The sequence below is a fragment of the Solea solea genome, chromosome 17 (assembly GCF_958295425.1).
Source record: "Solea solea chromosome 17, fSolSol10.1, whole genome shotgun sequence".
Lineage (NCBI taxonomy): Eukaryota > Metazoa > Chordata > Actinopteri > Pleuronectiformes > Soleidae > Solea > Solea solea.
In genome coordinates this window covers 5,220,641-5,244,097 of record NC_081150.1, presented here as the reverse complement: position 1 = coordinate 5,244,097, position 23,457 = coordinate 5,220,641, and the positions used below count along the sequence as shown (strand labels likewise).

At 42.3% G+C, this 23,457-nt stretch overlaps 1 protein-coding gene across 1 annotated transcript; it reads left to right on the top strand.

Moving 5' to 3' along the window:
* Positions 1-412: 412 nt before the first annotated feature.
* Positions 413-19,770, top strand: tshr (thyroid stimulating hormone receptor). The gene is made up of 10 exons (XM_058614381.1): positions 413-924; positions 7,131-7,202; positions 8,147-8,221; positions 11,360-11,434; positions 12,232-12,306; positions 13,273-13,350; positions 13,770-13,838; positions 15,135-15,212; positions 17,108-17,296; positions 17,689-19,770. Exons 1-10 carry the CDS (start codon positions 464-466, stop codon positions 19,151-19,153), a joined length of 2,637 nt encoding a protein of 878 aa, XP_058470364.1. The 5' UTR covers positions 413-463; the 3' UTR covers positions 19,154-19,770.
* The last annotated feature ends 3,687 nt before the right edge of the window (positions 19,771-23,457 follow it).

Below are 23,457 nucleotides of genomic sequence, written 5' to 3'. Positions count from 1 at the left end.
CATTTGACATTTATAAACACATTTTGCACACTTGTTCATCCCTGTTCCATTGTTCACTTTTAGCATTGTTATTGTATACTTTCAATTATTAATTTGTATATTTTTGTATATTTTATGTTGCTTGTGCTTTCATCCATGCTGTTATAACAAGTGAATTCCCCCAGTGTGGAATCAATAAAGGCAAATCTAGTACAATTACACACAGTATAAGAAAAACTGAAATAATTATACAAAGAGTAATAAAAGAAAATAAACAGAAATGAAAACATATTGGAGTAGTAAGCTGTCAACTACTTTTAACTTGATACACAACGAAAACATTGCTCAATGTGTGGAAGGGGGAAAAAGAAAAAAAAGAAAAGCACAATACCATTCTCAAGTCTGACACAAGAGTGCCTCAGAAGTCCACCCACCACTCAAGCTGAAGACCACTTCCAAACTGAGCACACAGCTACGGCAGCAGATGTCCGTCCTACAGCATCTGCACCTTCAACACCTCATCCAAACCTCCGGCCCTGGAGACAAACCTGGACATCAGAGTACAGCTCTGCAGCTCCTCTTTCTGTTTCTATTCCCCCTCTTTATTCAGCCTACTTTAAAAACAAACACCATAGAAAACTTCTCTGAAACTGCTGTTGTGAAAGTGTGTTGTTGTTGTTGTGGACACCAAGAGGAACCTCCAGGTGGACTCGCAGAAGTCTTGGACACTTTGGAAGCAGCGACACTGGCGGTGAGCATGCTCTGCAGAAGCGTGCAGGTGATGACAACATGCGCCTTGTTTACGCTGCTCTGTGAGCCTGTGCTCGCCGTGTCGGAGGCTGATTCCTGCCCTGCTGTGTGCGAGTGCTCCGAGTGGCAAACTCACACCATCTCCTGCTTTGACATTGATTTTCTCCCCAGGTTTCCAGCGAGCACGGAGACACTGTGAGTAGGCGTTCATCTGTAAAAGTGATTCCTCTGATGTGTGTGTGCGTGTGTGTGTGTGTGTGTGTTTTTTCCACCTCTCATGCATATTGACTTTAAAGTGATCTTAACCCCGAGGAAAAACCATTATAGTGTCAAGAATATTCCTCCAAAGTGTTCCCACTGGGACTCTGAGGCTGTCTGTGTCGTTAAGCAGTTATTCCTTTCCAAGGTATTACCTTTGTCTGTTAGAAGATGACTATCAATTCATGCTCTAAAGTTGTCAAAGTGACTTAAATGCTAGTTTGGTAAAAACCAAAAGTGTCTTACAATAAAATAATGACATTGTAATTACTGTCATGACGATTAACTGAGGCTGTATGCAGTGATTTAAATGTATAATCCATTCTAACATGAAAAGAGATGAATATAAACCACCTTCATAACCTGAAGTCATATACAGCCTGTAAAAGCACTAATGTAACTGAGCAGATGTCATCATTTATGCTCTTTATTTGTCATCATTTGTCTCAAATTGGTCTCGACTGGATTGTTATCATTGTTTAATCGCATGTAATTTACTGTTACAGATCTATGCCGCAGCATATCCCATAGCACTTTAATTTTTAAACACCTCCTGTCAACATGGTCACTCCCCAGAGTCACTTTATGAATGTATGAAAATGCTCCACATTGCAGACATACATGCTATTCTTAGCATGTATGTACATTTAGTATATGAAAGAGAAAAACTAATAATATAGATGATTATTTTTTCATACGTTGACATTTGTTCACAGCCAAACTGCTATTTATTCACATTATTCACATTAGGCGTCTACGAAGTTCTTATTTGATATAATTATACTAAATTACAACCAGCTGTGGAGTAGTTTATTAGTCATTTTCTATTGATTACTTTTTCCAAGTAATTGTTTGAGAGCACAAGGGGACGTTTTCAGATCGCTCTCGCTCCCATAATATTAATTCTGAAGTAGCACATAAAGAAAAGCATTGTTGTCCCCCATAAAGAGCTATGTCGTTAATAACTCTGTGTGCACTTAGCAATTCAAAACAAGTCGCGTTACCCAGTCGACAACAAATCGGCAGTCAGGTTTATTGTAGTCACAGACGCCAATAAATATGTCAAGATTCCCGTGTGCCAACATGATGTCATTGGCCTTTGGCAGGGCTTTCGTACTTCCTAAAGTGCAGGGTGAAAATTATGCAATCGGGAGCGAGTAGTTTGCCGTGGCCTGGCGTGACGGAAACACGGGCCCTTTTCACGGACTCCATGGCAGATGTGAAAACATGGAAGAGTGAGAAGTGGTGCTTCCATTTAAATCAGAAGTCCTCCACGATGCTCTCAGTCAGCACTGATGTTGTCAAAGTGGATACCTTTCATGATATTCTGAGTGCCATTTGAAGTATATTGCATGAATAGAAGGTTGAGTGTGTTCATTCGAAACATAAGACAGTTATCTGTATGTTTTCAAAGGAGATGGCGGGCTTAGCTCGCACAAGACTCGGCAAAGTGTCGTCCAGTACGTTGGTCTGTATCCAAATACCTGTAAAATTAATGACAGCCACATCAGCTGCTTTTTGTGAACGGGATAAACATTCTTCCCTCAACACATCAGCATGTTTTAGCTCTTGTTTCTGACACAAAATTTCCTCTGAAGCTGTGATGTACACAGACACAAACTCTCGGAGAAGACGGCGCGGTATGTGGTGATAATCCTCATTCCACTCCTACGGTTTACTTAATCGGATCCTTTAGCCCCAAATACCACTCTGCGTCAATTCCAACAGCAGCCATCACATCAAATTATCTCCCTATCAATGCTCCAATTCACACGTCCAAGTGCCCCCTACAATTTCCTCACATTCCTGTCCAAAGTTTACCCAGAGCCTTCCAGGAGGAAGGACGACATGAAAGCGTGACACCGCGTATACTGCCATGTCACCAAGTACCTGCCAAATAAACCCAAAATAGAAGGTGAATTGAAGTGAATGTTCTAGTAGATGAGGCGTGAGGGAGTTTGACTTTATTCAAACACACATAAATGAATGACCCTGCTGCCCTCGTCGGGCCAATGGGGTCAAAGATTGAGTCATATTTGGTGTATTTGTCAGTCGTTAAACAATCTTACAAAGTTTTTTTTATGAATCGCCGTGATGAGAATTCATAGCTATTGTGGCCAAGGCTGAGCTCATTTGACACTTAACTTTGTCTAAAATAAAATTGAAAATATACTTTTCTTTAATTTCTTCTTTAATTATGATACAAACATATGAAATAATATCTACAGTATCTCACTGACTTTATATCATCTCTGGTTAGTTTAGATTAGCAAATGGACTGAGGGCATTTGAGGTCACATTCCAGGACAACATTTTTTTCTGTCATTTAGGGGTTTTTTTGTGTATAAAGCAAATTATATATTATTATTATTATGTATTAAACAGTTTTTTTTTTTCGAGGCACTGGTGGTGGAGAAAACCAGGTTAACTGCTTTGCACTGTATGCAGTCTTCTTTGTGCTGAGCTAAGATTTTATGAAACTGGCGTTAGTTTTACCCATGATTGATTTATAGATATGAGAATGGTATAGATATTTCCCCTCTTATTTTCCACAGGAAAGCAAAAAAAAAAATACATTTCCCTTTTCCTTTTAATGCTTCATTTATCAACGTCGTTAAAGGGTTGTGCTCCCAACAATCTCACAATTATTATTTTTTTATCAGTAAAGACTTTATGGTCAAAAACTTTCAGCACTAATTATGTTTTTTTCTTTAATCAAAGGAGTTTAGTTCAAAATGATTAAGTGATATGAAGAATAACGTGGAGAAACTGCTCGCAGAACAAAAGGTGAATGCAAAGCAGACATCTGTGTGTGTGACTGCGTGTGAGTGTACGTTTGCGGATACTTAAAGTTTGGAGTCCTTTCAAAGTAACTGTGTGTGTGTGTGTGTGTGTGTGTGTGTTTCTCTATAAGTGCCACTGGGAGTCAGAGAGGTGGAAAGGAAAAGCACAGACATGCTTAAAAGTCTGTGTAGCGTGACTCCCGGCTACGTCTGCATGATGCATTCAAATACAATATTTACTTTCTACAGCACATTTTCTCAAACACCCTGAGAGTTCCATTTGAGAATAATTAAGAGGAAAAAAAAGACTTCAAGGGAAAAGGGGGGGGGGGGGGGGGGGGGGTTAGCGGCACACAGCAGTTCCAGTCTTTTAAATAACTCATATCATTTTTGGATTGGACTTGATAACTCGTGGTGATCAGTGTCCCTGTAAACGCTCATTTAAAAATGACTGAAGGGTGAAATTCTAATGCTGTTGCCTGAACGCTAACAGATGAGCGCTGGGCCACTTCATTCTAATATAAGAAGTGGGACGTTGAACATGATGAGCTGTAACTGCGATTACTGGAAACACTGACAGTCTCCACCAGCGTCTAATTTGCACTGATGGATCGTGGAATGGAAATTGTTACTGTTACTTCACATTCAATGATCACAGCCTTCCTCTATTTACAAGAAAACAAGTGGACTTTAAAAAGAAAACTCTTGAGATAATGAATCAATGTGTGCCACATGTACCCGGCTACCTTTCTTTTTCTATTAACTCACAGTGCGAGCATTCCGGGAAGACATTAAGGATTTTTTTGTAGCGTCTGCATTTTCTACACGAGTGGAGTTTACACTTTATCACAGGAGGAGAACGCACAGGTTGAAAATGTAACGCACCCGCTGTGCGAGTCACTGCCGACTAATACAGATCAAAAATGAGACAGAGCCCAGAGTAAACACAGCCATGTTGTCAATCCAGTGTTGACACCCTTATAAATTATGTGGCTTCATCTTGGCTCCCACTTCAAACTCAATTCCCAGGCCTGTTTGTTTTCTTGAGTTTCTCTCCAGAATTACACATTGACAGGGAGTCATTTTCGCCTTAAGCCTGTGAGATGGCCTCACTGCTCTTCTCCTCGCAATCCGGAGGGAAAATGCACACTTGTATTTGGGTTTAAGTGCGGCAGTGAAACACCGTGGTTCTGACTCGGGTGTTTGGTATCAGGGTCTGCTCTGTGTCCCTCTGTTTGTTTGAGTTTGTCAGAGTGTGTGCACGGTGCCGTGCCCCGGTGCCTGACTCACCCCAACCCCCCCCCCCCCCCCCCCCCATCATGTGAGTGTGATTCAGATGCCTGGGCAAGATCTGAGACCTTCTGAATTAGTCTATTGTTCCTCTGATGAAGCAGAGGTGCATGGAGGTGGTGGCTTCTTATACCTGGTTCCAATTGGGACATATTCCCTGCTGCTATAGTTGAGGCAAGATGCCGTGGGAGAGGCCGTGAATTCTGCCTCCATACTGCAGTGAGGAATGCAACATGACATGAACACATGTGGAGACCATCTTCACCTCTTTCTTCTATCATCGTGTTGTGATTCCCAAATCTAGCACAACACAAATCTGCAGCACAAATCACAGAGTAGAGAGGTTGAGATTAAAGTGCACAAATAATACTCTTTGACATTCTGGGATGGATGAGATCAGTGTGCTATGACCAGCAGCAGGTTAACTTAATCAATTATGGACACGGGTAATAAATTCCACCTTAAAAACAGGTGTAGGCCCAAAGCTCACACATTAACACAGTATATCGTGTTTGGTAAAAAGGCTACATACAAAAACAACAATGTCAAATTTAAATTTTTCTCTTGCACAGCAGCCAACAGAGATAGTGAAGAAATAGTGTTTCTTTCTGCATATTTCCTCCATTTGTGCAAAATAGATACAACATGTACATTTTCGGCTTTAGAAGAACTATTAGGTGGATTTGTTTTATTAACAGCCTTTTTGCAAACCTGACTGTACATTTGTACATATAAAGTACAACGGTCATCGTTGTCACCAAAGCTCTAGTTTTAAGGCACAACATGCACCGTTTATACTTGCATGTGAAGTGTCGGAATAATAGATGTGACAAATTTTACGTCAAATCATTTAATCCTTTCAGATTTCACAGTAAAACTGTTTTCACATTTTATTCCACAACAGTGCAGAGGTGAATATCTTAACCCCACTCCCTGAAACGTTGTCCTAAACAGACCCAGACATTGTTTGACTTGGCCACTCCGAGACCATTCAGTTCCAAGTCTTTGTTTTTTCTCTCCTGTTCCTAGAATAGTGGTTCTGTTTTACAACGGACTTCAAAGAAACCTTTTTTATCTGTACTAATTCATGTGTGTTGGGCCTTTATCTGTGATTCTCCCCCTCTCCCCTTCTCTCAGTTACGTTTTTATCTGGAATAAATATAAAGACGTTTTTCTTTTATTTTAAGTATCGTTATTGGTGAGTAAACGTTGTATAATGTGAGAGTTCTGTAATGATTCAATGTTTACTCAATATCTTCAGGTGTAAGACATTAAAAGTAAGTCGTTTGGCATCTTTGCCGTGTGTATTTTCCTTTGTAGCTGAGAGTTACGTGAGAAGATTGATACTTTTCTTTTATGTGCTTAAAATAAAGCTATATCCAGGAGACCATTAACGTAGTGAAAGGAGCTAAATCAAACATTTAAAGCCTGGCAGAGGTGCAGAGGCAACAAAATCAACTACAGTGCCCCCTAAATCACTATCTAACCCATAATATCTCTTTCTCCTTTTTGGCAAAACTAGGCTACATGATTTAATGAGCCATTTGCAGTTTTACAGTATCGGTCATGTGCACTTACATAGTCTAAACTTTGACGATGCTACTGCAGAAAGAACCAGGTTTATCCCTGAAGGACCATGGAGGGTCATGTGAGACAAAGACATTTAAATGTTTGCCAGATTTTGTGCATAAAGTAAGTACATATCTCGTGGAAATGGTTGGTTTACCCGATTAAAGTAAGAGAAATGGCAGTAAAATGGTCAGAAATGTTTTATGATGCACACATTTTGTCTGTTGTCACAATTTATATTGTGAATTTGGGTCGTCGTCTTTAAAAGTTTGGGAAACACTGAAACTCGGTGTGGACACTCACTCGAAGCGACTGAAAATGATAAAAAAAAAAAATCAAGCTATCTGCTGGTTTATAGCTTTTTATTCATCCTACAGATGAATTGTATTGATTTTGTCATCTCATCCTGCCCTAACGTGAACAAACTGAGCAATTTTGCCAAAATGTCATACTATTTCTCCACAATTCTTGATATAAAAGGGTTATTTTTCTTTCATCCAGATGGCTTTTCGAGACCCGTCTGTCATCGGTGCCAGCGGACGCCTTCGCCAACATGGTCAACATCTCAATGATGTAAGTGGCAACTTAGTAGAACTAGTAGTTTGTTCAAGGGCTCATACACAAGCTTCTCATCCACCTGTTGTCTCTAAACTTCTTTCACAAAAATAAAATAACTTCCAAAACTGCCCGGCCTTTTCCCTTTTGCCTGCCACACAAGCAGATGATATGCTCTCTGTTTAGTATCACTGCTGGCTCCTAATCACAGCTGGAAACGCTAATGCGTTCCTTCATCAGGAATGTTGGTCCTCCAACCGCACCGGGGCTTGGACATCAGCTTGGTATTTCACTGTGAGCTGATTGTAGACTTATAGACTCTCTGTAGAGGTGGAGTCTCTCTGTGTAGAGGTAAAATCCACTCGAGTCTGATCCTCAGCCGCCGAGTCCAACATCTGTGTTCAAGTCATGCGTGCAGAGAACCAGAGGTGGTGGAGACGCTTTGTGTCGTGTTTACAATAATTCTCTGTTCTCCGTCCAGATAAAATGATAGACTATGCGATAAAATGTCAACAGATTCTTGAAAACAAGCAGTTTTTTTTAATTCGCTGCCCTGTGCCTGATAAATATTGCTTAAGTTTTTAAGTAAGGAAGACTTTAAGGTTGAGCCAGTGCTAAGTTCACGGTTTATTTTAAAAGCAAACTTGTTACCAAGTAATAACAAATGAGAACAGCGTGACTGATGACTAAGTAATGTATATGCGAGGTGCATACTTTTGAAATTGCTCCTGACTTGGGGGGCTTGGGAGACAAGGTGGGTTCATAAATCCAGGAAACAGTTGCAGGCTTTAGGATCATTTCTGGAACCACACACTTAAAGGCTGTTATGAAAACAGGTGTCAAATTTCGCTTTTTCACGCAAACACACAGGTACGCTTCATTTTTTTCCAAAATGAGACAGACGGATAAAAGAAGTCATTATTTTGATTTTTCCCGTGCAACTGTTGTTTATTTCTTTTAAGATATATATCGGTGGACGTGACGCTGCAGAGGCTGGAGAGGCACTCGTTCTACAGCCTGAGGAAAATCACCCAGATGTGAGTAACTGAAGGGAAAGGGACACGCTCTCTATCGATCGACATTGATCAGGTCGTTTCATTCGCTCTGCAGGGAGAAAAATGTCTAATTTTGAATTGTGCCGGCAACAAATGCAAGTGTGGAAGGAGCGGATTATAAGCTTATTTCTCTCCCACACATCATTGACTTCTCCTCGTCAGTGTGGTAAATATAGAGCAGTTTTCCAAGTGAGAAAATAAAATAACCCTGTTGTGCGATTGCCAAATAAAGTATAAATAAAAATCTATTTAATTCAGTGAGAGTAACCAATTATCTGGGTCCATTTGGAGCCGTTTTCACTGCGCTCAGTCTAATAGGCACGTTAGAGCAGAGGGGCTGAACAGCAGCCAGTATTTGGCTTCATCTTCTTCATGCTCCAACTCTTGTTGATGCAGCTCGGGGGGGGGGGAGAAAATATTGCAAGGTGCACTCTACTCTCAATTATGGGATTGAGATTTATGGCTAAGTCTCTGGTTGGACGCCATACTTTCCAGGAGAACACCTCCTAGCCCTTCATATATTACGCCGAGACTTCCCGCCCCGTGCGGAAGATTTGTTCCAAGTTACAACATTCTGTAACACGGCCGTTTGTGTGTACGTCATTTGTTTCCACTCTTCAATTACTGTATAAAACGATGGGCATATAAAGCTCCAGTATGATTTCACAGTTACAGAAAGGCTCCGATGATAGGTCTTGATGTGTTTGTGGCTGCTATTTATCCCCCATTTTTAGTCTTTCCTCATTGGACTCCTGATTCTAGGTATCATAACACGGAGAGAGATGATAATTCACTCTGCCAGCTCAGGGTTGTGTCTGTGTTTGGGGGGTGTATTTTGGATCTCTGGGGCCTATTGGCTCCTGATTGGTGTGGTGCGGTGCCATCAGATAATGGCATCTCTCTCAGGTTTCCTTCAGGGTCAGACGCAAATTAATGCTCGGCTTCCTGCTGGCTGCTCGAGGCCGACAGCAGCTGCGGGTCGAGGAGTGCAGTTGGCGCTGAAATTTCTGAGGGGGGGGGGCTTGCTGAAGTTTGAACCATAACACTATCGACCAGAGCAATTATCGCAAGAATTGTAAGGTTTATACCCAAGGAAAACCATTATACAGTAATAATGAGTCAACTTCTACACACACACACACACACACACACACAGTTCAAGACATCTTCTGCCTTCCGGGTAATTTGTTGAGAAAACACTCGGGGAAAGTATTTGTTTCATCTATTGAAGATAAAATGGATTTTTTTATATTAACTTTAGGTCAAATTACTTTTTTTTTCTAACTCTAATGAGAACCGATGATGCACAGACAACAATAACATTGAGGTGCTGGATGGTCACATGTACATAAAGTTGAAGATCAAAAAGCAACTGCTGCACAACTTTTATAATAGTGTTATTGTGTTTGTTGAGAGTGTGTGGAGGTGGATTTTTGATTTTGAAGCAAGAGTAGCTTCTTGGGTGGTATATGGGTGATATTCACGTAGACAATATTGGTCCCAAGTGGGTTTTTCCATGCCCACTTCAAGCCTGTGCCAACTTCTTACCCTTTCCAGGCTACCAGGCAAATTCTGCAGGTCCCATATGGTTTCAGTAACATGGACCCCATGTGGGCAGGTGGGGGCAACCATGGAAACCACGGACAAACCCGCTTGGGACCCATATTGTCAGTCCAAATGTAACCCACATGGACATACTGGCTGGGATATTGTGTGTTATTGATGAAGTTACGATGCTTCGAAATCAAAATTCAGCCTCCACACACTCAATAAACGCTGGCTGGGGTCAATTTATTAAAGTATGTCCCCATTTAGAGGAAAACAGATGATAAAGCGCTGCACAGTGAGTGGACACCAGTGGGGCTGACAGCGAGTTCTGTCCTGGTTTCAGGTGAGGGCAGTGAGTAATGGTCAGAAAAATCAAGGAGCCTGTCACATTGTGAATCTCAAGGCTGCACTATTTGATGTAAAAGTGACTTGAGATGATACAAAAAGGCATTTAAAAGGAAGTTAAATAAAGAATTGAAATAAATAACAGTAACAGAGCAGTGGAAAAAGAATGAGATTTTGATTCTTGTGCGTCTTCTCCCCCTCCACACTTCACTGTCCTGTCCAATAATAGCAAAAAAGCCCCAGAAATATAAAATTAGCAGTGTTTATTGGCTGACACTTAATGTACTACCAATACTTTTGTTTGTATGAGTGTTTAATTACTTTAAAATACAAATTGCTGGGCTTTTGTCGCCTTAAAATTGCTTTATGGAGGAGGCTATCTAGTGTTGCCATGTTTCAACAGTGGCCTGAACAGACAAACCAGCCAAAATGCAAATGAAGACGAACAACATCCTTACTGCAATGTGAAGGCCACCATAGCTCCTGACACGCTGTGTCACTAGTTCCTACAGATCAGACTTGTTTTGCAACAGACCTGCAGTTATCTGGAGTTTGTTCCGTGTACGTCGAGTAAAGAAACTGCATGTTTCTTCTCTATGTTTAGTTTTGACGTTGGGGGGACAGAAAATAAACCTGCACCACATTGTACAGCACTTGGCAGGCTCTAAAAAGCAGATACATTAAGTCAGCGACTGGCAAGTGAACACAGTGAAGTATTTAGCGGCGAAATGCTGTTTTTCTCAAATGTTGGTGGAGCCCAATCTGGAGTTTAAAGGAGAGCGGCCAAAGGCAATAACAGAGGAAGAGAGCGAGAACACCCTTTTGCATGTGAACGGCCTCTTCTTCACTTTTATCATCATCACAATGTTTCCCATGTGTCAGTGATACTGTTTGTCTTGACTGTGAAGACCTGACTCCTCGTTTTATTAAGGCACGATTTATTAATATGAACCTTTTTACATTGTTTGGTTAATGCGAGCGGCCAACGTCTCTGTGGCAACGGAAAGCAGGACCACACAGAGGAAAATGCACTAATGAAACACTAATTGGACTCCACTTCCCTCCTCCGTGGCTCTTGTGCTGAGCTTCACTTCTTCTCTTGCACCTTGCAATGTCATGTCAGCAAGTTTAAAAAACGGCACCGCAACATTTCTCCTTTAAATATGCTCCAAACAAATGTATATTTAAGTCATAAATATGTCTTTTTTTGTCTGTCTGTTCCTCCAGTGAGATACGTAATGCAAAGAGTTTGACCTACGTTGACCCAGAAGCCTTTAAGCATCTCCCGAACCTCAAATACCTGTGAGTATTTAAGGTGCATTTCTTTTTGGCAATGAAGATGACGAAAAACAAGGGGATGTAGAGTTAAAATACTTAAATCTGGCAATAATTTAGACATTGTGAACTAGTCAGAGAACGGGCAAGACTGAGTCATGCTTCATCTAAAATTAATGCAGCGGTACAGGCCGTGTTTAGAAAAAGACACTGCACACTCTAAACAGAGATGGAATACAACAATTTGGCTCATGAATGAACTGTCAATCTCCCGCAAATCTGTGCGTCCGGTAAACAAGTATAAGCTGATGTTTCCTTCCAAAATTCCAAAGTCCACTGTTTTCGAGCTGTGTTTATTTTTACTGTAGTGTTTCGTTTAGTGTCATTTCGCAATTACTTAAGCTCCTCCGAAGAAGTTCTAGCCTTTAAGAAGCCAGAATCTTACTGGGACTCTTGAAGTTGCATATTGAACGAATTGGGCTCATTATGGTCCACTCTACACCAGGCCCAGAACGGAGATGTTTTAAATGCGGTTGGCTTCCTTTTAGTTTAAAAAATCCAAGGCTGCGTTTTAGTCTGCACGATCGGAACCAGAGACTTTTGGGATCACGTACAGTAGTTACCCGCGTTCACTTCCTGATTGGTTTTTATCAAACATAACTTGACGAGCTGTGAATAAAAAGTTCTGGATGAAACATAGTAGCATGAATGTAGCAGTAGGACTGTATTTATGATAGCAACGCTCACCGTAATTATGCACGTGCAACAGAGTTGCCTCCCTTGTATTCTGATTTCCTGACTGTTTCTATCCCTGTGCTGTTCAGGGGGATTTTCAACACCGGCCTTACTTTGTTCCCTGACCTGAGCAACATCCACTCTCGTGACATGAACTTCATATTGTAAGTTTCTGCAAACGAAACATACCATTCCACCATTTATGCAACATCTAACACAGGGGTGGCCAAACCTTTTTTTTATTTTTTATATTTGATAATGTGAAGATTTCTGGGAAGATCCCCCCCCCCCCTTTTTTTTAACAGTAACATTTACATAGAAATGGACTAAAAAATTACATTTCCATTGTCACAATTAACATTTTTAAATGGAAATGTAACCAAATCTAAGTGGCGCAGGAGTTTTAATAAAAAATTAAAAGAAAAATTGCACACCCTGGTCTAACATAACAAGACAAGTTAAAGCTTATGGCATTTCCTCTTCCTCTTCCTCGTGTCACCTTATAGTTGCATATAGTTAGAGTTTTTTGAAGATTTACCATCAGACCCTCGCGACCGAGAGACCCGTGTCACTCACTGAGAAAACACTCATCTGTGACAGCTGTCGGAAATGATGTATTTTTGATTTCAAGGTTTCACAGCTTTAATCATTAGCTGTCAGTCATATAACACAACAAAAAACTCAGATGGGCTTAAACTGTGAAAGCTTGTGAGGTAGGATAGCAAATATGGATTTAGTGTAATATAATATAATAATATATAATAAAAAGGAAGGAATAAGAGGGATTTCTTTTTTTAAATCACCTTATATGCCTGTTGTCTTTTGGATGAAAACAGACGTAGAAACATAAAATACAAACACAGGGAATATGGGAAGTGGTTTCAATTGTCAAATGTGGTATAACTGACAAGACCACTTATCCAAGCAACAAAGTGTGTACCATGTACTTCTTAACATCACTATAAAATTACATCCACCATCACATCTCTGCCATCACCCTCTAAAAGGCTCAAATACTTGAGAACTCATTCATTAACAGTACATTTGTACCTATATGCCATATTTCCAATGAAAGGTACTTTTTACAATTTACATTATCACTTCATCTGCTCTCTACTCTTCTATTGCAGGGAAATTGTGGATCATCCCTACATGACTGAAATCCCAGCCAATTCCTTCCGTGGCATCACCAGCGATGTGCTGACACTGTAAGAGCTCACATGTATATTGTCAACAAATGTCAAATTTAAACTGTATATTGTGGAGTGAGTCCAAAAATGGACAAAAATGACCTCTCTCTGGAAACATGTTCTCACGCTGAACTGTCTCGGGGAAGACGGTAAAAACAAGACACTCGCATAGAACAGGCTGTAACATACATGTGGTCACGGAAGAGGGATCGTAATTTCGATACACGGCACTGGCGAAAGACCGCACAATTGCACGGGGAGACAAAACCTCATGATAAAATTGTCAAATTACGAGGTTCTACTTACACCGTAAATGTCCCCGCTGCCTCGACATGGACTGAACGTCAGGATGTGGGAAGTGTTTCAATTCATCTAAAGAGGAAATTTGAAATCATTGCTATTTCCTTGTTTTTGTCTTTTGTTTTCTTTTGTTGCAGGATGTTGTATGGAAATGGCTTCAGAGAAATCCATCACCACGCTTTCAACGGGACCAGGCTGGATCAAGTGTAGGTTAACAATATTTCTATCACGTGTAGTCTGACATGACTTGAGGTGTGAACGAGATGAATGACTGCAGCTTGTTTGTTTAATCTGTAGAAAATCTGGTGTGAAAATGACTTTATAAAGGGTTTATTTCCTCTCTCTTTCCCCTTTGTTTCCAGTTTTGCTCGGCTCAGCTAATGGGCTGCTGTCAGGATGTATTTATTCATTCTCAGGAGGATGACAGCATTCCTGAAAATCTCAGACTATTCCTTTAATAATTCGCAGTTTTAACATATTGTTTAATCTTCTTCTTTGTCGGTGTTGCATTACTGCCTCTTTCTTCTCTTTCCTTCACCTCTGTCACATCCCATCCGCTGCTATTTTCTTTAATAAAGTCCACAATGTCTTTTGTCTGGTGGCGATAGCTCTTGAGTTAGAATCCACCTTTCCTCAAAAAAGATTCACTCCCTGACTTCATTTTTTCTGCCTGGATTAAACCGTCTCTGACATCTGGCAGGTGTATTTTCTTACTCGGAATTAAACTACAAAAGCAGCAGGATCACAGCTGGGTCTCTGTGGGCCGTCTCATATGCACTGAACAGGGCTTAAGCCCAGCTCTTGATTAACAAGCTGGAGTTCTCATGGGAAAATATGTATGTTTCCAAAAGTGGGCTTCAGGAAGTCTGCATTAAGAATCCCAATCTCCCTTATACTCAAGGTATACAAAACAAAAATCCCTCAGTGAGAGTAGAATGGGTAAGAACTGCAAGAAATGTGTTTCTCCTCCTGGCACCCCCTTGGACCAGATTCCCACATATTCAGGATATGAGGTATTAAGGATATTAATTTAAATATTCCGTCTTCTTTTAAAACACCTACTGAAAGCCCAGGTCCTTATAAAAGTCTAATTAAGCCATTTCTCTGTGACTTGTGAGTCTTACCACACGGGTGTTGATGTTGGCGCTTGATCTGCTCTGAGGGGAAAACTGAATCCAGCGCAGCCTGCCCAAGACAAACACGTCCCTCACAAGGCTATTATCCTTATTAAAATTAGGAATCAGACCCTTGTGTAGTGAGGGTGCAGTGTGTTTAAGGAGTACGCCATCACAAGGGCCCGCAGGGCGCAATGTCTCATTTGATTCGACTACATGTCATATTTCAGCCCCCAAAACAAGAGAAAATAAACACAGGGATGTGCAGTGATGAGGCTTAGATGAGGAAAATATGAAAGCATGTCTGGTATCGTGATAATCTGAAGTTCTGAAATGTAAAGGATAACTTTTCCCTTAGTAAACTTAAACATCTTCTTCCTGTCCCAGCGACCTTCACAGGAATAAGGATTTGACCAAGATGGATGAAAGGGCTTTCGCGGGCACCATTAGCGGCCCCATGCTTCTGTAAGTACCTGAACTTCTTGAGCGCTTTAACAGCCGACTCACAGGTCACATGTACGGGGGGGGGGGGGGGGGGGGGCGTCCACTGAAACGTCTCCGCACTGTGGCTCCATTGTTTCACTTGAGAAAGTGGCAGCCAATCAAAACAGGTCCTGCAAATTATTCCAACACAGGCGATAGCCAATTAAATCATGTTTGTGCATTTAGCTAAAACACTAGCTCAAAGGGACACACAGCTGCGCACGTGGCTAGCATTGTTGCCTCACAGCAAGGAGGTTTGCCAGTTTGAGTCCCAGTCTGTGTGGAGTTTACACGTTCTCCCTATGAGTGCGTGGGTTTTTACCAGGTTCTCCAGTATCCGCCTACATGTGCAGAAATTGGACACTCTAAAATGCCCGTAGGTGCGAGTATGACTGGTGACCTGGTCCAGGGTGTACCCCGCCTTTTGCCTTACAGTATGTCAGCTGGGATTGGCACCAGCAGCCCCATGACCCTCATGTAGAAGATAGAGCGGTAAACAATGGATGGATGGACTACAGCGCTTAAATCCATTCATGTGATGTTTTGCGATGCACCTGAATCTGGCATTGGGCAAACTATTACTTCAGTGCTTTGTTTCAAATGTATTATACAGCATCAAAATCCATTTTGGAGGTTTATATATTAATAAACGATCGGACGGGCCAATTTCCTCACTCATAAAGTGCAGACTGGATGAGACGTGTGTGAAATTGGAGAGCATATTATTCAAAATGTAAAAATCATTTCTCCACAGCTGTGTCTTTGACCAGGAAATCTGATCTGTATGCAAGTGTGTGTGGGGGGGGGGACTTCCTACATTTGTCTGACGCTGTTAAATATTTGCCATTTTCAGTGTTTTTAAAAGCTGTCAAACCTCTTTGCTTCCAGTCGCTGTTGTGGTTCTGCTCTAGCCGTTAAGTGTCTGATTAGGGAAACGGGGTTCGTGTGCAGGTCTTCATCTTCTGTTCCACTGAGGGAAAAAAATGTCCTGAGTGAGGTCACCTCCTGGAGGTCATGAGCTAAACATCTGGGAATGACAAAATCAGACTGACACTCTCAGGGTCTGTGCAGCTTTTACACAATGTGCCCCAGGAGAGGAAAAGAGAGAAGAGGACAGAGAAGTGGTCGGAGCAAATGGGACTAAAAAAGAACAATTGAGCTCTTAGCAAATATGGAATTGCTTGGCCTGTGTTTGTTTTATTTAATCAAATTATTCACTGACTTCGAGGTATAATGGGTTAGAAAGTAAAAAAAAAAAAAAAAAAAGCAGAACTTGGCCTCTTTGGCCCCCAGAAGGAGGGGTGGGGGGGTGAGCGTTTAATGCTGTACAGTGGAATGTCCTGATAATGGGACCATACAGGATGTTGGTGAGATTTTCAGTCCCCTGCATGTCTTTGTCCCATTGAATCTGAGCTTTGGCATGACAGGCAGGCGCAAGCATTACCACATGAAATTGCTTAAAGATGATGAAGTAATGAGGAGATCACTTATGGAAACAGATGGAGGACACTGTCAGATCCAACTGTGAGCTCTCTGGTCTCATCGGCTCTCTTAATATCTGGCGATACTGTGGCTGAAAGGTACGGGGGTGGTGACTTTGTGCCATAATTTCACTGTGGGATTAGGATCTTGGGAAGATTCCAGGGTAGCAGGGATGTAGCGTAGCCTCAGCGACGGCAACACCTCCTTTGTCAGCATAGATTTCCTGACAGTGCTTTCCCATTTTTTTTATAACCTACATTTGAACATAAAGTTGCATCTCCAAGAATGTTCCATTGTTCTTCTCTATGTGGTGAAAGGGAACATCTTTACATTAGTGGTAGCACCAAACTTTCCCCACACCAGTCTCCTCTAATCACCACCCTTTTGTCTTAAAGAGACGTTTCCCTGACAGGGATCCGATCGCTGCCGACCGCAGGTATGGATTCTCTCCGGGAGCTGAAGGCGCGCAATACCTGGTCCCTCAAGAAACTGCCACCTATCAAAACATTCAAGCACCTCTCCATCGCCAACCTCACCTACCCCAGCCACTGCTGCGGCTTCAAAAACCTCAAGAAGAAACGAGGGTGAGCGCTGGTCTCTGCCCTCCATTTTGTATTCATCGACTGTCAGAAATGTAACAAGCAAATAAAATCCAACAGCGTGCTCTTGCAATGTGTGTGTTTTCTGTATTTGGATGGTCTACCACAGTGAGTGGGGCAGCTGCACTTTTATGGTGTGGATCTTGGCGGGGACTGAATCAACTCTCTGACGTGTTTACCTATAAGTTCTTACAGTGCTGCCATAATTAGTGTCACTCACTGCTGTTATTGTAGGACGATGGTTGAAGCAGACTAATAATGACTCTCAAAACAGATTCCCTATTCTTCAGCTGGATGTATAAATGATTTGATTGCACACTAAGTGCTATGGAGGATTGCATCCAGGTCTGACGTGTGTTTTGCGTGTTTATTTTCAGCTTTCTCGAGTACCTGATCTGCAACTTGACTGCGCTCCAAGACCAGCATCACAAGCGCTCTGTGGGACCCCTCACCAGGACCTCTGTTCAGGGAGATAGCATGCTCGAGACAGTCTCTGACCTGGAGCCAAACGACGAAGGTCAGATAGAGATAGAGTCCCAGCAGCAAGACTGGAGGAGAGGTGACTTCCATGGCAGCCTCCACTACCACGCCTATTTCGGGGGCCACCCGGATGAGGATGTGGGTTTCGGAGAGACTCTCAAGAACCCCCAAGAGGATACCAGCCAAGATTTTGACAGTCGTTACGATTATGTGGTGTGTGAGGAGGGAGAGGAGGTGGCATGTTCACCAGTCCCTGATGAGTTCAATCCTTGTGAGGACATAATGGGTTTTGGCTTCCTGCGAGTGTCTGTGTGGTTTGTGAGTCTGCTGGCCATTCTGGGAAATGTGGTGGTGCTACTGGTGCTGCTCACTAGCCATTACAAGCTCTCAGTCTCCCGCTTCCTCATGTGTCACCTCGCCTTTGCAGATCTATGCATGGGGATTTATCTGCTGCTCATTGCCTCCGTAGACCTCCACACAAGGGCTGAGTACTTCAACCATGCCATAGACTGGCAGACAGGTCCTGGATGTGGGCTTGCAGGTTTTTTCACAGTGTTTGCCAGTGAACTGTCGGTCTACACCTTGACAGTGATCACTCTGGAGAGGTGGTACGCCATCACCTTCGCCATGAGGCTGGATCGCAAGCTGCGTCTGCACCATGCGGCGGCCGTGATGCTAGGCGGCTGGATTTTCTGCCTGGTCCTGGCTCTGCTTCCACTCGCCGGGGTGAGCAGTTATCAGAAGGTCAGCATCTGTCTCCCAATGGACACTCAGTCCACAATGGCTCAGGTCTACATCTTGTCAGTGCTGGTCCTCAACATTCTGGCCTTCCTTGTTATCTGCGCTTGCTACTGCAAGATCTACTGTGCAGTGCACAACCCTCACTACCGTTCTGGATCCAAAGACACCAACATTGCGAAGCGCATGGCAGTCCTCATCTTTACTGACTTCTTGTGTATGGCACCCATTTCCTTCTACGCCATGTCAGCCGTGCTGGACCAGCCTTTAATCACTGTCTCCAACTCCAAGATCTTATTGGTGCTCTTCTACCCGCTTAACTCCTGTGCCAACCCGTTCCTCTATGCAATATTCACCAAAGCCTTCAGGGGGGATGTGTTCATCCTCCTCAGTAAAGTGGGTCTATGTCAGCAACAAGCGCAGTTGTTCAGAGGCCAGACAGTCTCGTCCAAAGGAAGCAGTGGAACATCTCAGGTTCGCAAAGACAAGTGTAAAATTAGGAAGGGAGGAAGTGGAGGGCAGGAGGAGCTGCCCATCCACCTGAGGAAATGCTCCGGATATACCTGCCACCAAGCAGTCAGCAAGGAGACAAGTCCTGAAGAGAGCCAGAGCCTGAACACGTGAGCCAAACATCAGCTCGAAGAAACTGGAAAAAAAAAAGTAAGACAGGTTCAAGTGGGACCCGAAGAAGCCCTGAAGTGTTTGTAGACAGAAGTGTTTGGATATTTAACAGAAAGCGCTGGGATTCTGTATCTGCGTCAACTTTCAGGCCAAGTTCAGCTGTTTTCACAATTTTCGGCTGTGATGATTTTATGGTTCCAGTTGTTGGAAAAAACAGAGTGTCAGTGAAACATGAGCTGGACTTCATCTCATTTATGGTCCTTTTTTCTCTCTGATAGACTGCAGAGAGGAGGGCATAGACTATTGTACGTTAAACTAAAGATGCATCTCCAACAAACAAATACTGTACATTACTATGAATAAAGTCTATTTTTCTTTTATTTCATATTGAGTATAATTCGTGTGCTTGCAGTGTGACATTATAGTGTTTGATGATTATTGATTAAAACGGGTCACGTTGTCTGAAATCTAATGCATTTATGAAGCTGAAAAGTAAAGTGGGTTTTTTTTTGGACTGCACCAAGCAGATGTTTCTCCTCTTTTGGATTAAACTATGTGCCTACTGTTGTTTTTAAGTGTTGTCATGATGTTTCTCAAGCTATTAAATATTGGTACTTTCACCTATTGCTCAATGATCCGGCTTAACACTGTTTGCACACTCCCAAGAGCATGTGATCCAATTACAAAAGTAAACCCCCAGACACGTTTTAATTATTAGCCGTTTTCCCACAAATTACACACAGGTATGATAATCGCAAATATATATACTGCAAAAACCGTGTCTCCCCTCTGGAATGCTGTGGTTGTTTTTCTAGCGCGATCGTGCTATTTTTCCATCCTCTTACGGAAACGACTGACTTATACAATCAGTGGAGATAGCTTCGCCTTCGCTGGGAGAGCTTAAAGCAAATACAGCTGAGACATATGTGAGCTGCAGCGGCGTAACGTGTGCGATATTGAGCTATTATGAGGTAAAGGACACCCTTTGACAATGGCAGCTTAACATCTGGTTAGTATTTCATCTGCTGGGTGACATTTTTTTTTTTAAAGGAAATATACAGATGGAGGGGAGGGGGGGCTTTCCAGGAAAAAGGGATCATTTCTTTTGATTGCAATGTCGTCTTGAAAATATGTTTCACGATGGAAAATAAAGCGCAGTGTTACCAAATCTATATAATTCCACTGATTTATCAAAGTTTGAAGAGTTTGATTTGGTTAAAAACCTCAAAACTGGAAGGATTTTTTGAAAACAATTGAGAGTGGCATCTGCTCACTGTGTTCCAGGCTGGACTCATGCTGGAAATTCCTTTAAGGACTAAGTAACAGGACATCATGATCTGCTAAAATGTTTTCCACAGCTTTGTGTCCATCTCTTCCAGTCACCCATTAACAACAAATACAGTGTGGACCCTTCAAAAACGCTAAGAACACAAGAGTCGGAGCATGACGTGCCTGGCTGCCTCTGTGAGGGCCTCCCCCTTCCCTTCCCACTGCCAGTTAATGTTAACTCACAGGTCATGCTTGTTTCACGAGGGTGTGCTCTTCAGGGTTAGTTAAAGTCAAAGTTACTGGGTGAATACAAAAACCATCAATATAGCTGCACAGAATTCCAGAGATACGTGGGTACGTTCACAGTCCAACCTGTGGACGGAGAAGGTCGGACAGAGCGATCGAGACGTGGACAGAATTCATTTTAGGACAGAATTCATTCTACGAATTCCTCACATGGTATTACAAATAAACGCATCTCTCTCCTGACGATGCACTGGACTCACACCAGATTAGGTTGCTGAACTCAAAGCAAAAACAGGAGGAACAGAGTGAACAAAGAAAGGTCACTGGCAGTAGGTTTGGAGCAGGTCTGGAGTTCCTGGGAACACGGAGTCAAGCATTTTTCATGTCATTCCTCACGTTATTCCATGGAACAATAGACATGAACGGCGCTCTTCAGGAGTCAAGTCCTGTCACGGAAAACTCTTCAATGGTAAAGTTGGGTGAACTGTGAAGATGCAAGGAGTGACAACCTCTAGTCACATCAGCGTTATCTTTAAATCCTGCACAAGCGCGAACCAAAGACTCGAAGACACAAGCCTTGAATTTAATGACATTAAAACTGATGTAATACTATTAACCTTTCCTATCTGATGCCTCCTCAGATCACACTTGTAGTTTTTATTCTTGCACCAAGTGGCTGATGGCCGCTTGCCAAGAGCTTCTGCAGTTGAAGTGACGAGGGGTTTTATAAAACGTCCACTGAGCAATGCTATTTCTCACTACAATGAAGAATTATCAAAGTGGATAAAAAGAGACGAGCTGGCACCAATCCCGGGACACTTGCTTTAGCACACTAGGTTCAGCAGAAGAAAAAAGCGATGGAAAGGAAAGTCGTTTTCTTAGCTGCAGCCAGCAGCCGGTCCAAGACTACAGACAGACGCCTTGACAAATCATGAATATTTGCATCACTTGTGCTTTAATCTGTGTGACACAAGTCTTAAAGACAGTGAAGAGAAAAATCAAAAAGACCTTCTCACATCAAGCAAGTTTCCATGGTCACCGTCTTCTTCAATGTCCCTTTTGACCAAAAGAAGAGTGCACAACCACCAACTGAGGTGGAAATTAAGTGTTGTGCTATGAGTACAGTCGGCATGTATGGTCCTCAAACTGGAGGTGTGCAGATGATGAGATTATGTCACGTGGTCCCAAGTGGAAAGTATGACTCAGGGCTCAGAGTTAGTGACAGCTATCAGCAAATTCTTAACAAAAGGAGGACTGCGCTGCTATTTCCTCCCTTTCCTGTACATGTCTGGGAATTAAGGTTGCTGTTCTTCATTTACGTAGTAAAGCTTCTGCCCCAAAGCCTGAAAGACACACTGTGGCAGTTTGGAAAAGAAACATGGTGGCGCAAAAAGGGCGGCCTCCGTAAACCACATGCAGTATAAAGTGCATTGATTCTGCAGGGTGCAAAAACCAAACATTCTTTTTAAAGCAATTCTAAAATTATACAAACACACCTATGGGAAGTACGTTCAGTTTCTGCCAATAAAACCTTCTAAATGTGACACACGGGACCTTTAACTCACGGGTTTCACTTGTGACGTGTAACAGAACTTTTTCCCCTCCAGCACTTCTGCCCACAGGACACACTCGATTCATTATGGGACATCAAAAGACACAAGACAATGGGGGGGGGGGGGGGGGTGAACAGCAGAGGAGGAATCTCCATTAGAAATGGATAGAGGCGCTCCGTTGCCATTAAGCTCCACATTTTCTGAGACTAAGTCACCTTAACATGCCACAGCCAACGAGCCTACTATGTTGCGGTGAAGCCGTGCAAACCCATGCCGCTGATTGGCAGTCATCATCAGTAAGCAGAGAAAGCCAGAGTTAAAGCTAGACATCTCCGGGGCCTCATTATGAGACTCATTCCCCGGCAGCTCAGACTCTTATGTCTGAGTGCCCGGGAGTAGCAGGAGGGCCCACTTCATCAGAAGCAGCCAGGGATACATTCTTTCACAACGAGGTCTGTTCAGGCTGAATAAGTCTTTGTCAAGTGTGATATACTGTAGACGTGACAGCCGGCCACAAATCCGTGTACAATCAATAGCGAAAAAATCTCCACGTATTCTCTGATTTGACTATAATCCATGACAGCACCTTTATCTCATAATTACCTGCAAAGAAACACACAGGGATTGTATCAGTTTGGGTAAGAATTAGAGGAGAAGCAGGGGAAAACGCCCAAAACCTGACAGCCGTCCAGACGCTGGATTACACAGCGAGAACAGCCGAGCTTGAAAACCGAGCAGGGAAAATTCTGGCTTTCGTGCCACTGTCAAAACAAATTAGCTCAAGGAACTTGAACATATAGGGATTAAGATACTTAATGAGCTGTAACACCGAAACACAACGCACAATAAAACATCAAAGTTAAGAGTTGGAATATTTCGGGCAAATGTAGTGGAAATAACAGAAATGATCATATTAACTAAAGATGTATCGTAATAATAGGACCTAAAATAACCATGTTAAAGGGTCCAGTGTGTGCAAATTAGTGACACCTAATGGTGATAAAAGGGAACTGCTCTGGCTAGTTTGTCCATTTGGGCTCCTGTAGAAACTTGGACATATAAATAACACAAAAAACAAATGTCATTCCACTTTAAGTGAATAAGCACTGGCTTATGGGTAGAACATTGAATATTTCTGCCACTAAACCACACAAAATGTTTCACAATGTTCCTTTGAGGACAGTTGGAGGAAATAAATGAGATTAAACAAATTAAACTATTGTTTTGAACGTAAAATTT

Excerpts from the sequence above, each read along its gene's own strand:
- tshr (XM_058614381.1), top strand. The coding sequence starts at position 464 with ATGTCCGTCCTACAGCATCTGCACCTTCAACACCTCATCCAAACCTCC. Across the intron at positions 8,222-11,359 it reads CTGAGGAAAATCACCCAGAT|TGAGATACGTAATGCAAAGA; the intron begins GTGAGTAACTGA and ends CTGTTCCTCCAG. Across the intron at positions 15,213-17,107 it reads ATTAGCGGCCCCATGCTTCT|AGACGTTTCCCTGACAGGGA; the intron begins GTAAGTACCTGA and ends TTTGTCTTAAAG.